The sequence below is a fragment of the Seriola dumerili genome, unplaced genomic scaffold (assembly GCF_002260705.1).
Source record: "Seriola dumerili isolate Sdu_G_001 unplaced genomic scaffold, Sdu_1.0 BDQW01000025.1, whole genome shotgun sequence".
NCBI classification, from domain to species: Eukaryota; Metazoa; Chordata; class Actinopteri; order Carangiformes; family Carangidae; genus Seriola; species Seriola dumerili.
In genome coordinates, this window is record NW_019174280.1 from 1,385,230 (window position 1) to 1,397,493 (window position 12,264).

At 41.9% G+C, this 12,264-nt stretch overlaps 1 protein-coding gene across 1 annotated transcript in view; it reads right to left on the reverse strand.

Moving 5' to 3' along the window:
• Nucleotides 1-1,171: 1,171 nt before the first annotated feature.
• The window catches only part of LOC111240382 (leucine-rich repeat and fibronectin type-III domain-containing protein 2-like), a 71,515-nt gene continuing 60,422 nt past the window's right edge, over nt 1,172-12,264 (reverse strand). Inside the window, exon 4 of the mRNA XM_022770378.1 lies at nt 1,172-2,147. Coding sequence (XP_022626099.1) covers nt 1,172-2,147 — 976 coding nt within the window. The remainder of the gene's footprint in view (nt 2,148-12,264) is intronic.

Genomic DNA, 12,264 nt, shown 5'->3' on the forward strand with positions numbered 1-12,264 from the left:
ACTGCACACACTGATGACCTACTTTGGTTCAGAATGAGTATATTGTTGCTGGTGTTGTGAAAAAATACAGAACACAATGAGCCAAGTTCAAGGTATTTTTTCCAAATCAGCCTGATAGCAAGTGTTCTACATCTCAGTAGAAGTGGGTGTCTGATGCGCTGCCTGTGTCAGTATTAATGATAGAAACTGAGGCCAAAACTACAAGAGTCAGACACAAAATGTAATAATCCAGAATTACCCTCTGAAAATACACATCCTGATTCTGTCATAGTGTCCGGTGACACGTCGACCGTGTGGTTCATTTGAAGTGAAAATGTTTGATTTGGGGGCAAAACAGAGAGTTCATCTTTAAAAAAAACTTTAAAAGTAAGAACAATCAAACTTCTGGACTTAACTAATCTAATGTACACGAACTACAGAGGCTTCATCGTCTGCGCCAGGTTCCTCTTCAATAATTTGGCATTTTTTAAACTATAAACTGAGTCTTCACACACAGTACAGTCATAGTTTAAGAGATGATGGGTTTTTATAATCTATACAGTTACATAAAATCTGATATGATTAGCATTCAGAATTATTGAGTGACCCCTCAAATATATACTCTGTATAGAAAGTAAATATACTCACACAAAACTCTGTGAATAAATCTTTTTTCTTAAATCTTAATGAATCAAAGTTTCACATCTACACATACTGCACCGTTCAGTCAGGAAAGGTTCAACTGCATCAGTTTGTAGGATCAATGTACAGAAGAAGGTTTTACAGCTGGTCACTTTGTAGAGACCAGTAATGGATCATTTGTGTTTGACCAGCAAAATAAAAAATATAAAACTTTAATCTTATTACATACTTTATATTTATGCGGTATAATAGGAGTCCATGAACACGACCAAGCAGTCATTTTCTGTCAGTTCCTCATGGCTGATCATCTGAATCCGTCCCTGTACAAAGTGTGAGGCAAAACAATCCAAAGTGTTCATTCCAAATATGTGTATTTGGCTCTGACTGTGGAACCCCTTGTCCTGTGTCCCAGAGTCTGAGCGGTGGAGAGGTAAGTAAGTGTGCTTCATGCAGGACAAAGGCTCGTAGACCAGGAGGTCTGTCTTGGCATGGCTGTTGGTCATCTTTTTGGGCAGTGTTTGACAGTTTGAGGACCCCCCCCCCCATCCTTCTAGACAGTACTCTCCATCACCCAGTCAGCACTGTCTATCGTCCCCTTGCTCCCCCCCGTGTCCCCCTCCTCCTCACACTGCAGCAGCATGCCATTCACAGACATGCTCCTCTTAGTCCAGATGCTGCTGATCCTGCATGGTCTGTTACACAGCTGTGCGGCGCCGGCGCCTGTTGCGTCTCCCATGTCGAAGGACTGGCTTCTTTTCAGCTTGGAGTCCAGAGGTAGCATGAGGAGCCGGCTGAGGCTGGAGTCCAGCGTCCGGCCCAGCAGCGGCTCCCTGTCTGTTTGCGGCTTCGCTGTTGCCGTCGAAGTGCTACTGGAGGCTCCTGGGTCGCGGCCCTGCGCCCCCCGCAGCTCAAGCGAGGTGAAGGCCCCCAGGAGGTGGTCCAGGTTGGACCGGGGCTTGGAAGGAGCTGACCTCCAAATGTTGGCAAGTGTGCTGTTGGGGCTGTACGAGGCCCCGGCCATGGAGCCTGAGGAGGTGGAGGAAGAGGTGAGGCTGCTCTGGAGGGAGCCGCACTTGAACTCCACCACCTCGTCCTGCAGACTCACTTTGGCCTTGATCTTCGGCGCAGGCTGAGGATGAGGCTGAGACTGGGACATAAGAAGTCCATTTTGCCCGAGTCGACCCCCGTTGGTCTGAGAGTGTGTGTCGCTGACGCTGGTCAGCTTCCCCACTGGGGGCTCAGTATCTGCAGCTTTATAGCGCAGCATGAGGATGACGATGAACACGAGCAGGGTGGCCACGATGATCCCCCCCACCACCAGGATCATAGTGCCTCCCAGGAGCTGGCTGGGCAGAGACTGGCACTGAGGGTAGTCGTCCTGCGTGAAGAAATACGTGCAGCCCACGACGTTGGTGGCTGTGAGCGTGGTGGCGCTGTCATCCCAGGCTGCCAGCACACACAGGTCGTAGCGAGTCCCCGACACCAGATTGGTCACCAAGAAAGCTTTGCTGGAGGCCGGGATCATCCTTAACACAGAGAGAGAAAACAATTACAACCTGCAGGTTAATTGCTGTACTAAGATAAAGAGGTCTTCCTCTGTAATGGCTTGATATCTCTGTTAAAGACACAGGGGCAGCTGTAAAAACCTGGAGCATGAAACAGTACATGCTAGAAATGATTGAGCCATCAGCCATCTGAAAACATTACACATGTAGTTTCAGCACATGCAGACTTCATTAACTGCTGTGGTAGGTAATGTGAGCTCTGTTCACCGTGCAATTTTTCATTAAAGGAGAGCCAGGAGTTCCATTTGCATTCCCTGGAGTTTCTCTCCACTGCTACGTCTCTGTGGTGACTGCTTCAACAGACAGCCAACAGTAATTGGCTTTATCTCTCAGAACCATCTGTCCTGCTGCAGTGAACAGAGGGTCCATTTGATATCGGAGCTCTGGAGCAGTGATAAATAAATAAGTAGAAAACCCAAGAAAGGCACGAAAGACTGGAGAGTGAAGCACGATCCAAGATAGATTTGGACCAGTGGGACCTGGCACGTGTCCTTGTGGTAGCAACAACAGCACAAAGGAGAGTGTCAGGTGCTGGGCTATTAAGCTCTGGAGAGCTTTAATGCTGTGTGTGTGTGTGTGTGTGTGTGTGTGTGTGTGTGTGTGTGTGTGTGTGTGTGTGTGTTGAGATGTCGAGGAGCCCCAGCCCATAGCCTGAGGCGTGCTGCTTGGTGGCCAGCAGCAGGGGGCTGGAGGTTGTACTGCTACAGTTACTCTCACACCTGCTGTTTAAGTGATGCTACTCATTCTCTTCCCCCAGCAGACATCCTCATCAGTCAGAAACCAGGTCGTTCAACTTGTAGGACAACTCTGGCTAAAACTACAGAATATAGTAGAGCTTACAGTTGAAACCAGAAGTTTACATACACTGTATAAAAAGACACAACCTTTTTCTTCTCACTGTCTGACATTAAATCAGACTCAACTTTTCCTGTTTTAGGTCACTTAGGATTACCAAAATTATTTATATTTGCTAAATGCCAGAATAATGAGAGAGAGAATTTTTTAGAGAATTTTTTATTACTTTCTCAAGTCAGAAGTTAACATACATTTCATTAGTATTTGGTAGCATTGCCTTTAAACTGTATGACTTGGGTCAAACGTTTTGGGTATCCTTCCACAAGCTTCTCACAATAGTTTCCTGGAACTTTGGCCCATTCCTCCTGACAGAACTGGTGTAACTGATTCAGGTTTGTAGGCCACCTTGCTTGCACACGCCTTTTCAGCTCGGCCCACAAATTTTCTATAGGATTGAGATCAGGGCTTTGTGATGGCCACTCCAAAACATTGACTTTGTTGTCCTTAAGCCACTTTGTAACTAATTCGGTGGTATGCTTAGGGTCATTGTCTTTGGAAGACCCATTTGCACCCAAGCTTTAACTTCCTGGCTGATGTCTTGAGATGTTGCTTCATTATTTCGACATAATGTTCTTTCCTCATGATGCCATCTATTTTGTGAAGTGCACCAGTCCCTCTTGCAGCAAAACACCCCCACAACATGATGCTGCCACCCCTGTACTTCACAGTTGGGATGGTGTTCTCAGGCTTGCAAGCTTCCCCCTTTTTCCTCCAAGTGTAACGATGGTCATTGTGGCCAAACAGTTCAATTTTAGTTTCATCAGACCACAGGACATGTCTCCAAAGATCAAGGTCTTTGTCCCTGTGTGCATTTGCAAACTGTAATCTGGCTTTTTTATGTTGCTTTTGGAGTAATGGCTTCTTCCTCGCTGAGTGGCCTTTCAGCCCATGTCGGTACAGGACTCGTTTCACTGTGGATAATGACACTCTCTTACCAGCGTCAGCCAGCATCTTCACAAGGTCTTGTGCTTTTGTTCTGGGGTTGATACGTACATTTCGCACCAAAGCACGTTCATCTCTGGGACACAGAACCCGTCTCCTTCCTGAGCAATATGATGGCTGGACATTCCCATGGTGTTTATACTTGCATATAATTGTTTGAACAGATGAACGTGGCACCTTCAGGCATCTGGAAATTGTACCCAAGGATAAACCAGACTTGTGGAAGTCCACAGTTCTCTTCCTGATATCTTGGCTGATTTCTTTTCATTTTCCCATGATGTCACACAAGGAAGCAGTGTGTTTGAGGTGGGCCTTAAAATACTTCCACAGGTGTGCCTGTAATTAACTCAAATGTTGTCATTTAACCTATCACAAGCTTCCAAAGCCATGACATCATCATCTGGGCTTTCCCAAATTGTTTAAAGGCATAGTAATCTTAGTGTATGTAAACTTCTGACTTTGAAGAAAGTAATAAAAAATTGTCTAAAAAATTCTTTCTCTCATTATTCTGGCATTTAGCAAATATAAATAATTTTGGTAATCCTAAGTGACCTAAAACAGGAAAAGTTTAGTCTGATTTAATGTCAGACAGTGACAAAAAAAAAGTTATGTGTCTTCTTATACAGAGTATGTAAACTTCTGGTTTCAACTGTATATGAAAGTAAAACATCATAACCGTAACATGTGTGGTGATAGTGTGACTATGACATGGTTGTCAGCTTTGTCAGTGTTTCAGTTTTACAGCTGAAAGTCCACCGGGACTTGATTATAAACTTTATACATCAGCAGGCAGGGACAAGTACTGTACTTAAGTATATTTTCCCTGTATCTGTACTTGAGTTTTTTTTAGAACCTTCTGACTTTTACTCCACTACACTTAAAGACAAATATTGTAATTTGACTCCACTACATTTCTATGAAGTGCTCTTACTTAGAAGCAGAGCTTTTACTCAGTGAATGAATTTTATTTTATTTTGAAAACGTGATAGACCATACATTGTGTTTATCACAGGAGAAAACCAATCACAGCCCACTCCTCCACTGTCCGTCATGTTTGAACCTGTCAGTGTCCTAACAATGGCGACCTTAGATAAAGATGAGGCAGAAGATTCTTCACCAGAGACCATGGTCTGATCTGAAGTCTGTGTTTGAAGCTTTAGAAATAAAGAAAGATTAATTTACTTTCTACTACTACTTTTTACATCACTGACTAAAAAATAAAATGAAAACAACAATGACTTCTTAAATTGATTCAGTTGGGTTTTTATGTCCATGTCACAGTCTTTGTATCATATCCTACAGTCTTTTTATTCTACAGGTTCTACAGTCAGTCAGTCAGTCAGTCAGTCAGTCAGTCAGTCAGTCAGTAGGTTGTTTCAGAGTCATCAGGTTCTGTAAATGTGGAACAATACAACAATGTGTTCACATAAACGTACTTTTGAATACTTCAGTATTTTTAACATCAAGTACTCCAGTACTTTAACTCTGACTGAACAACTTTCACTTGTATTAGAGTCATATTTGACCAGGAGGAGCGATACTCTGACTCCAGTAATGGAGCTGTGGATTTTGTCCACCTCATTCAGCAGGTAAAAGGTGTAGACCCAGGGACATACCAACAATAACTAAGTGAGGGCTGGTATAATCAATTACGTTAACACAGACTCACTGTAAACCAGAATCTGTTAGATTTAGTCTGTTGGAGAACTTTATTTACACAAGTTGAAAGCTAAACCAAATTCACTTTGATTCAAAAGGATTTGGATTTGATAAAATATAGTTTGCATGGCAGAGAACCAAAACCTGTAAGAACCTTGTCTCTCAGCCTGCTTAACTGACTAACCCACTGCTCCAGATGTGTGAAGCCAGCTGCCTGTTAAGACTGATATGCTACAACATCAAACTGAGGCCTACATCACACCCAACATCAACATGGAAATTCAATCCCAGGAGGATGTCAGCCTGAGTGCCTACACAACTAATGTTTAGTAACCATGGTGATTCAAGTAGGTACGCCACTGTGTTATTTCAAGAGACACTCCTTTGGGTTGGGTTGAAAAAAACGACCAGTGTGGTTGTTCAAGTCTGAGGACTGGCTGGTTTTTCAGAACATTATGAAGTCACAGTGAAGTTGACCTTTGACCTTTTAGATTATAAAATGTCAACACTTCAATTTATCCTTATAGACATTTCAGTTAAATTGTGTCATAAGTGTAGGAATTCTTGAGTTATGGCAACAACATGTTTTGTGGTCACAGTGACTTTGACTTTTGACCTTTGACCACCAAAATGTAATCATCATAAATGTTTCTGCCAAATTTGAAGAAGTTCCCTCAAGGTGTTAATGAGATATCTTGTTCACAAGAATGGGATGGATGGACGGCTGGACAAACGTAAAACATAAAAAACCTCGCAGAGACAAGGTAGAGCTGGAAGGTTCAGCAAAGGTAGGACTTTAACATGGGAGCCTGCTGTTGCCTCCTTTCTCCTACCATTACAATGATTAACCTTGACAACCACAATTGCTCGCCAACCCTCACCAAGCAGAGTTTGTGCATAAGCCTGACAAAACCTTAAAGCTGTGGCAACAGTAGTGACAGTGAATTGCAACTGATTTGGAGAAGACAAATGTAGGAGCTGAATTTATGAGTTCTGGACCCTACAGTCATTTGCTCATTGTTTCTGGTCGACTTGTGTCATATTCTACACCAACAGGACATTTATCTGACAACAGAGATTATAGATGAGTGCAGAACCAAAAACACCATCACCTCAGTGTTTTGTCTTCATTAGTCACTAGAGCGCAAACGAATGAAGCTGTTTTCCAAAAAAAAAGTTCTCCTTCTCCAACAACTTGAGCCACACTTCATTACACTGTTATAATTGGCTGCCTGATATTTGGGAGTGAAATTCTTAAGCCTAGTGATGTTTTTTCTGTGCACTGCTTGCTCCTGTATCTGGGGCTAATTGATTTCAGGTTGTCTGCATAGACTGGCTAATTCATTTTAATTCATAGGAACTGAAGCCCAACTCCAGAGAAACCTATAGCCATGCTTATCACAGGGAGATAAAAGTTTTGTCCCGCCTCTTCAGGCTGCAAAAGGCAATTTGTGGAGTGGCCTGCTAGTTCCCGATGATAGCGTGTGGCCATAGTGTTAATTAGAGTGTAAACCGGAGAGAGAGAAGAGTGGGAGAGGAGACGGAGGAGGAGATGGGCTCTTGGCTGAGGCTTCTTTAAGCTTTGCGAGAGATTTGTCAGTTACAGTTTTAATAATCTACATATTTTCTTAGTTCAAAGACAGACCTGACAAAACAAATAAATCATTACTGCAGGCTGCATCCTTCCTGTCCACAACCATTACATTATTTCATGGCTCTGGATTCTCTTGCTCTAGCTGCAAAGAATCACTGAAAAATTATTCATTATCTTTATTGATTTCTTAAGGCTTTTTTCTCTGGGCAGAATACAGACAAGGTCGTGCCACATGGTCTCCTGTCCTATTGATTCAGCCTAAACGTTGAAGTGCTGCTGGGTAATTTGATTATGCTTACATAAGAAAAATGTGGCCTGTGGCCTCTGACTGCTTGCTCTTCACTGTTGCAGCTGTGTTGTAGCCATGACACTTTTCTGTCTGTGTCTGTACCATTGAATATCTCCTGGTTACAAAAAAGTATCCCCTCCATCTAACTATACTGGCTTTTGTGTTAAAGTTATAATGTATTGAGTTCAAGATTCTGCTTCTCACTTTCAAGTCACTTCACAGTCAATTTACTCTTCGATCTTCCTTCTCCATTAATCTCTCTGTACCTCCTGCCTGTACCTCCTCTGACCACCATGGGGTTCAGGGCCTTCAGCCGTGTTGCCCCTCCCTCTGGAACTCACTTCCACAAGACTTTTTTAATATTGACTCTCTTCCTGTTTTCAAATCCCACCTCATCAAACTTGCCTATTCTGTCTAACTCTAACACCAGCGCTTAACCTTGGTTATTGTTACATTCATGAAGATGACTGAGCTTTCTATTGGTTACTGTGGTAACCAGTGGTAAGACTGTGTGTCTTGTATACAAAACCACCTTCACCACAAGATGTTGAAAGGTTTGTGCGAGGCCAACTTCAGGGTCTATTGAAGCAATTTGATTTTTCTTTTGTTTAATTCATGTAAAAAAACTCGTTACACTTTTCTTACTTACAATTATGTATTTACTACAGTATAAAGGTATGGACTTCCTTTACATTGTATTAAGAGTTTGGCACCAAGTGTGTGGCACCTCTTCACATGTGTAATGGAGGTAACTTGCACGGGCTGAGAAAGACACTCCGATCTTATCGCCCCCTTGAATCTGTATTTACACACTGGAGCCAGTATTTAGACAAGAATACATAACATTAAATCAACAAATAAAACTGGCTCTTTCACAGTGATGCATAGTTTATTTAACCGACTCTATTTTCTCTGTGCATAAGAGATGATGAGAGATAGAACATTTATAATGACGTTAGAAGGGAGTACAGCACATGCACATTTATCTATCACACTACCAGAATCGATTCAGACATATACTGTTTCATAAGAGATACAAAAATATTATGCTGTTATTCTGTTTTTATTGTTTACACAATATCATATATATATATATATATATTATATATATAATTCATTGCACTGTCTTGTGTATTCACATATAGTCAGGGCAACAGACCCTCTGAGTCTGAGGGCTGTGTTCCACTGAACTGATACCTAATTCCTTCAAACCTAATCTAGTGAAACGTGAAAGGTCAACAGGAAATTCAAAATGTCAAGCTGAGTGAATTTTAAAGTTTTAATCTGTAAGTTTTCCACATTAAAATGTGTGAAAAACAACTAGACCGATCTTCTATATGTTGTTGAGTTGTGTTCTTACATTATCACAAATGTTTCCATTAATTGTCAAACCAGAGAAATCTGTGACTTTAATAATGGTAACGCTCCGTGTCATTGGTCTCCTGTCAGTGACTCTGAAGTTATCAGAGAAACAAGCTGAGGAAATGTTAGACAGCTCAGCTGCTGGAGAGCTGCTCAAAGCTCCTGTCCTGTGTCACTGAAGTCAAACTGCTTTCTGGGTGTTTCTACTGGTTTGAATCCCCTGGTGTGTTTGTTATGGAGAGGAGGACACCTCTGTGGAGAATTCAGCTGCTGGTAAAAACCTGCTGAACATCTGCTTCATAAGTTATCAGAGAAACAATCAGAACAAAGGTTAGCATCGATCTCAGCTCCAACTCTTCCCTGAGTCTCTGTCCTCCGTACAGCGTCGCTCAAACTCTGACTTTAAATGTCAAACTGCTTTATTCAGTGTTTTTAACAGTTAGAATCACTGGGTCTGTTTGTTTTCCTGAACCACTGACACTGAAGGAATCCAAACCAGGAGGAGCTTAGGGTAATGGTGGCGAAGACAACAACTCCCATGATCCCACGCTACTTCATGTACTTGACATGACTTCACGTCATCCAACAGCATCTTTGTTATCTTTTTGCTTGAGAGACACCTAGGGGCAGAAGTTACTCACTGTGTGCTTAAAATCCTAACCATAGCCCTGCAGGTGTGTGTTCAGTTCTGTATCTTTAACCAAGTGAGATCACATGTGATTAAAACAATCACATTGTCAATAAACTAACATACTACTTACTCAGCTGGTTCTTCCAGTAGATACTTTTATTGAAGTTGTTATTCTGATGACTAACTTCTACTTGAGCACATATTTGGCTTCACTACCCACCTCTGATCACACCACTGTCACAAACCCAGACTATAGTAGCTACACTTTTCAGGAATTTAATTTTCTTCTCAGGCAGACAAACGCACATTTTAAAAAGTCTGTTCTGGTTTTGAATAAGTTCTCTGGGCCCTCAGGCCTTCATATTCACCCATCCAACATAAAACCTTTAGTTCAAGTAACAATGTGCCAATCATGGAAACTGCAGCAGTGATAACATTGTCCTCCAGCACCAGTGTTTGAAAAAGAAACAGCTGACAACTCTTACCTCTTGAGCACAACAGTGGGACACGGCTGAAAAGATTAAGTTGTCTGGATCCCTTGAATCCCAGCAGCTACAGGCCTGTTTCCAAACTTCCATTCTTATCTAAACTTTTACAGAGAGTTGTCTCTGCTCAACTTTCGTGAATTCAACTCAGCTTTCATGAATCAATCTGTGAAGCGTTTCAGGCTGCTTTCAGAACAATGCACAGTGCAGAGACTGTTCTTATTAAGGCAGAAAATCATATGCTCATGGCAGCATGAAAGCTCTTTTAATCCCTGGAGAACTGGTGCATTTTTTGCTTCTACATTAATTGATCAGGTAAGTTCCTGCGTTAGGACTAACGACTTGTTGGTTCAGCTCCGAGCTCTCTCATACTCAAATTCATCACATCGTTAACAGATATTATCAGTGGGGCTCAGCAAGGTTCAGTTTGAGGTCTTTGCTTTTACTGTTAAAGCTCCCAGTTAGCCACAGATCATATGCAGCTACAACTAAGCTTGAAATCCAAATCCCCATCCTGCATTACCATATCAGATTTTTCTCTCAATGATCTCCTCACTGGCAGACACACAGGGGGTCTCCTTGGATAATGAAACAATCATTTATTTTATGTCCACCAGTTTTAATTGTTCCAGCTTTGTGTCTAAGGAATCAGGTCTGTCAGTCCGGCATGGCTACAAGACCCAGATTCAGTGCAGTAGCAAATATAAAACGCTTTGTTGTTGCAATTGGAAACAGAACAGGTCACCATGGCTGCTGAATTCATTCACATTCAACTCTCTAAAATTGAACCCCTGCTAATCCTACCCCATCCAGGACAACACTGTTTGTCCGAGTCCGTCCTCCTGTGACAAGGGAGTGCAGCAGGTTATTATGACCCATAGTTACGTTTTGTTGCTAGGCGACATCTAGTGGTCATAGTGATTATGACAGGAGCAAATGGAAAAGTGTGGTGATGTGGTATAAAGAGCAACAAAGTCCACGTCAGGAGGAGGTTGTGGTGGATGGATGAATATGACACAGGAGAGCCGTGTTCGATTTTGATGTGAAACCAACAGTTTATATTGTAACCATGACAACAAAGACCATCTAATGTTGAGGAAGTACTTATTTTAATCCAAATCACCATCTTTTCCTAAACCTAACCAAGCCATTACCGTTATTATAGTAGCCATGGCAACGGAGGTAGGTACGCTGGTGTTGGTACAGTCCGTGTGTTTCATAATTGTAACCTTGCCAACCGAGGAAGGTGTGGTTTGTCCTGCTTACCAAAAACCAGTATAAGCAGTATGGGAATTTACTGGCAGGCTTTTTGACCCGCCCTCATGTGTGACCGATATACAGATATAAACACTTTTGCCTTTAGAGGTGGTCGGACAACACAGCACAGAAACCAATTAGTTTACAATTAGGTTACAATGGTCTTGGTTATATCAAAATGTTCATATTTTTCAAATGAAAATGTTTCATGCAAATAAACAAAAATTATTAATGCTGAATAGAATTAATTACATCACGTTAGTGTTCGCTGAATTTCTGCTGTATAATTACACATAGGACCAAAAAACATTCTTCCTACATAATTATCAAGGTGAATAAAGAAAAAAAACAAGCTTCATAATGAAGGGAAATGTAGTAAACACAGCATGGTCACAGTCCTGAGGCTGCAGCTTCACACATTTTGCTTTAAGTTTGATATTTAAATGGCATAATAAACTGGATTTCACATTTATTTTAGAGGCTGTAGTGGTAGAATACAAGCCTCAGCTAATACAGTTTCATCCCCATCAAGTAGTGCCTGACTGACAGGAGCCCTCGCCTTCTGAGCACAGAAATTCCCCAGGTTCTGACGGCCGAGCTTAATCGAGCTCAGCTCAGCACTGTGCTCAGTGAGGGAGAAATCAAATGAGGAAAAGGTGCTGAACAAGGGAAAACAGTTGTTTTTGCTACTGTTACACAATTTGATGGACAATGCAGACATTGGATGGTGGATGGATGTGGGTGTGACAACATCAGTGTTAAATATTACAGTATTCTCTGCAATACACTGATTCCACTGGGGAGTGCTGCTGTGTGACTCTGTTAACACTGCACACTGCCAAAAGACATCAGTCAGAAAAATGCATCTTTGTTTAAGATCAGATGCTTCCCTAAAACACAAAAGTTTGAATATTGACTTTTTTGTTGTGCTCTGCACTTCTGAAGATGTTCTCAGTGTTGCACAAATTCTGAAATTATGTTGACACTACCGCAACGGCAACGGT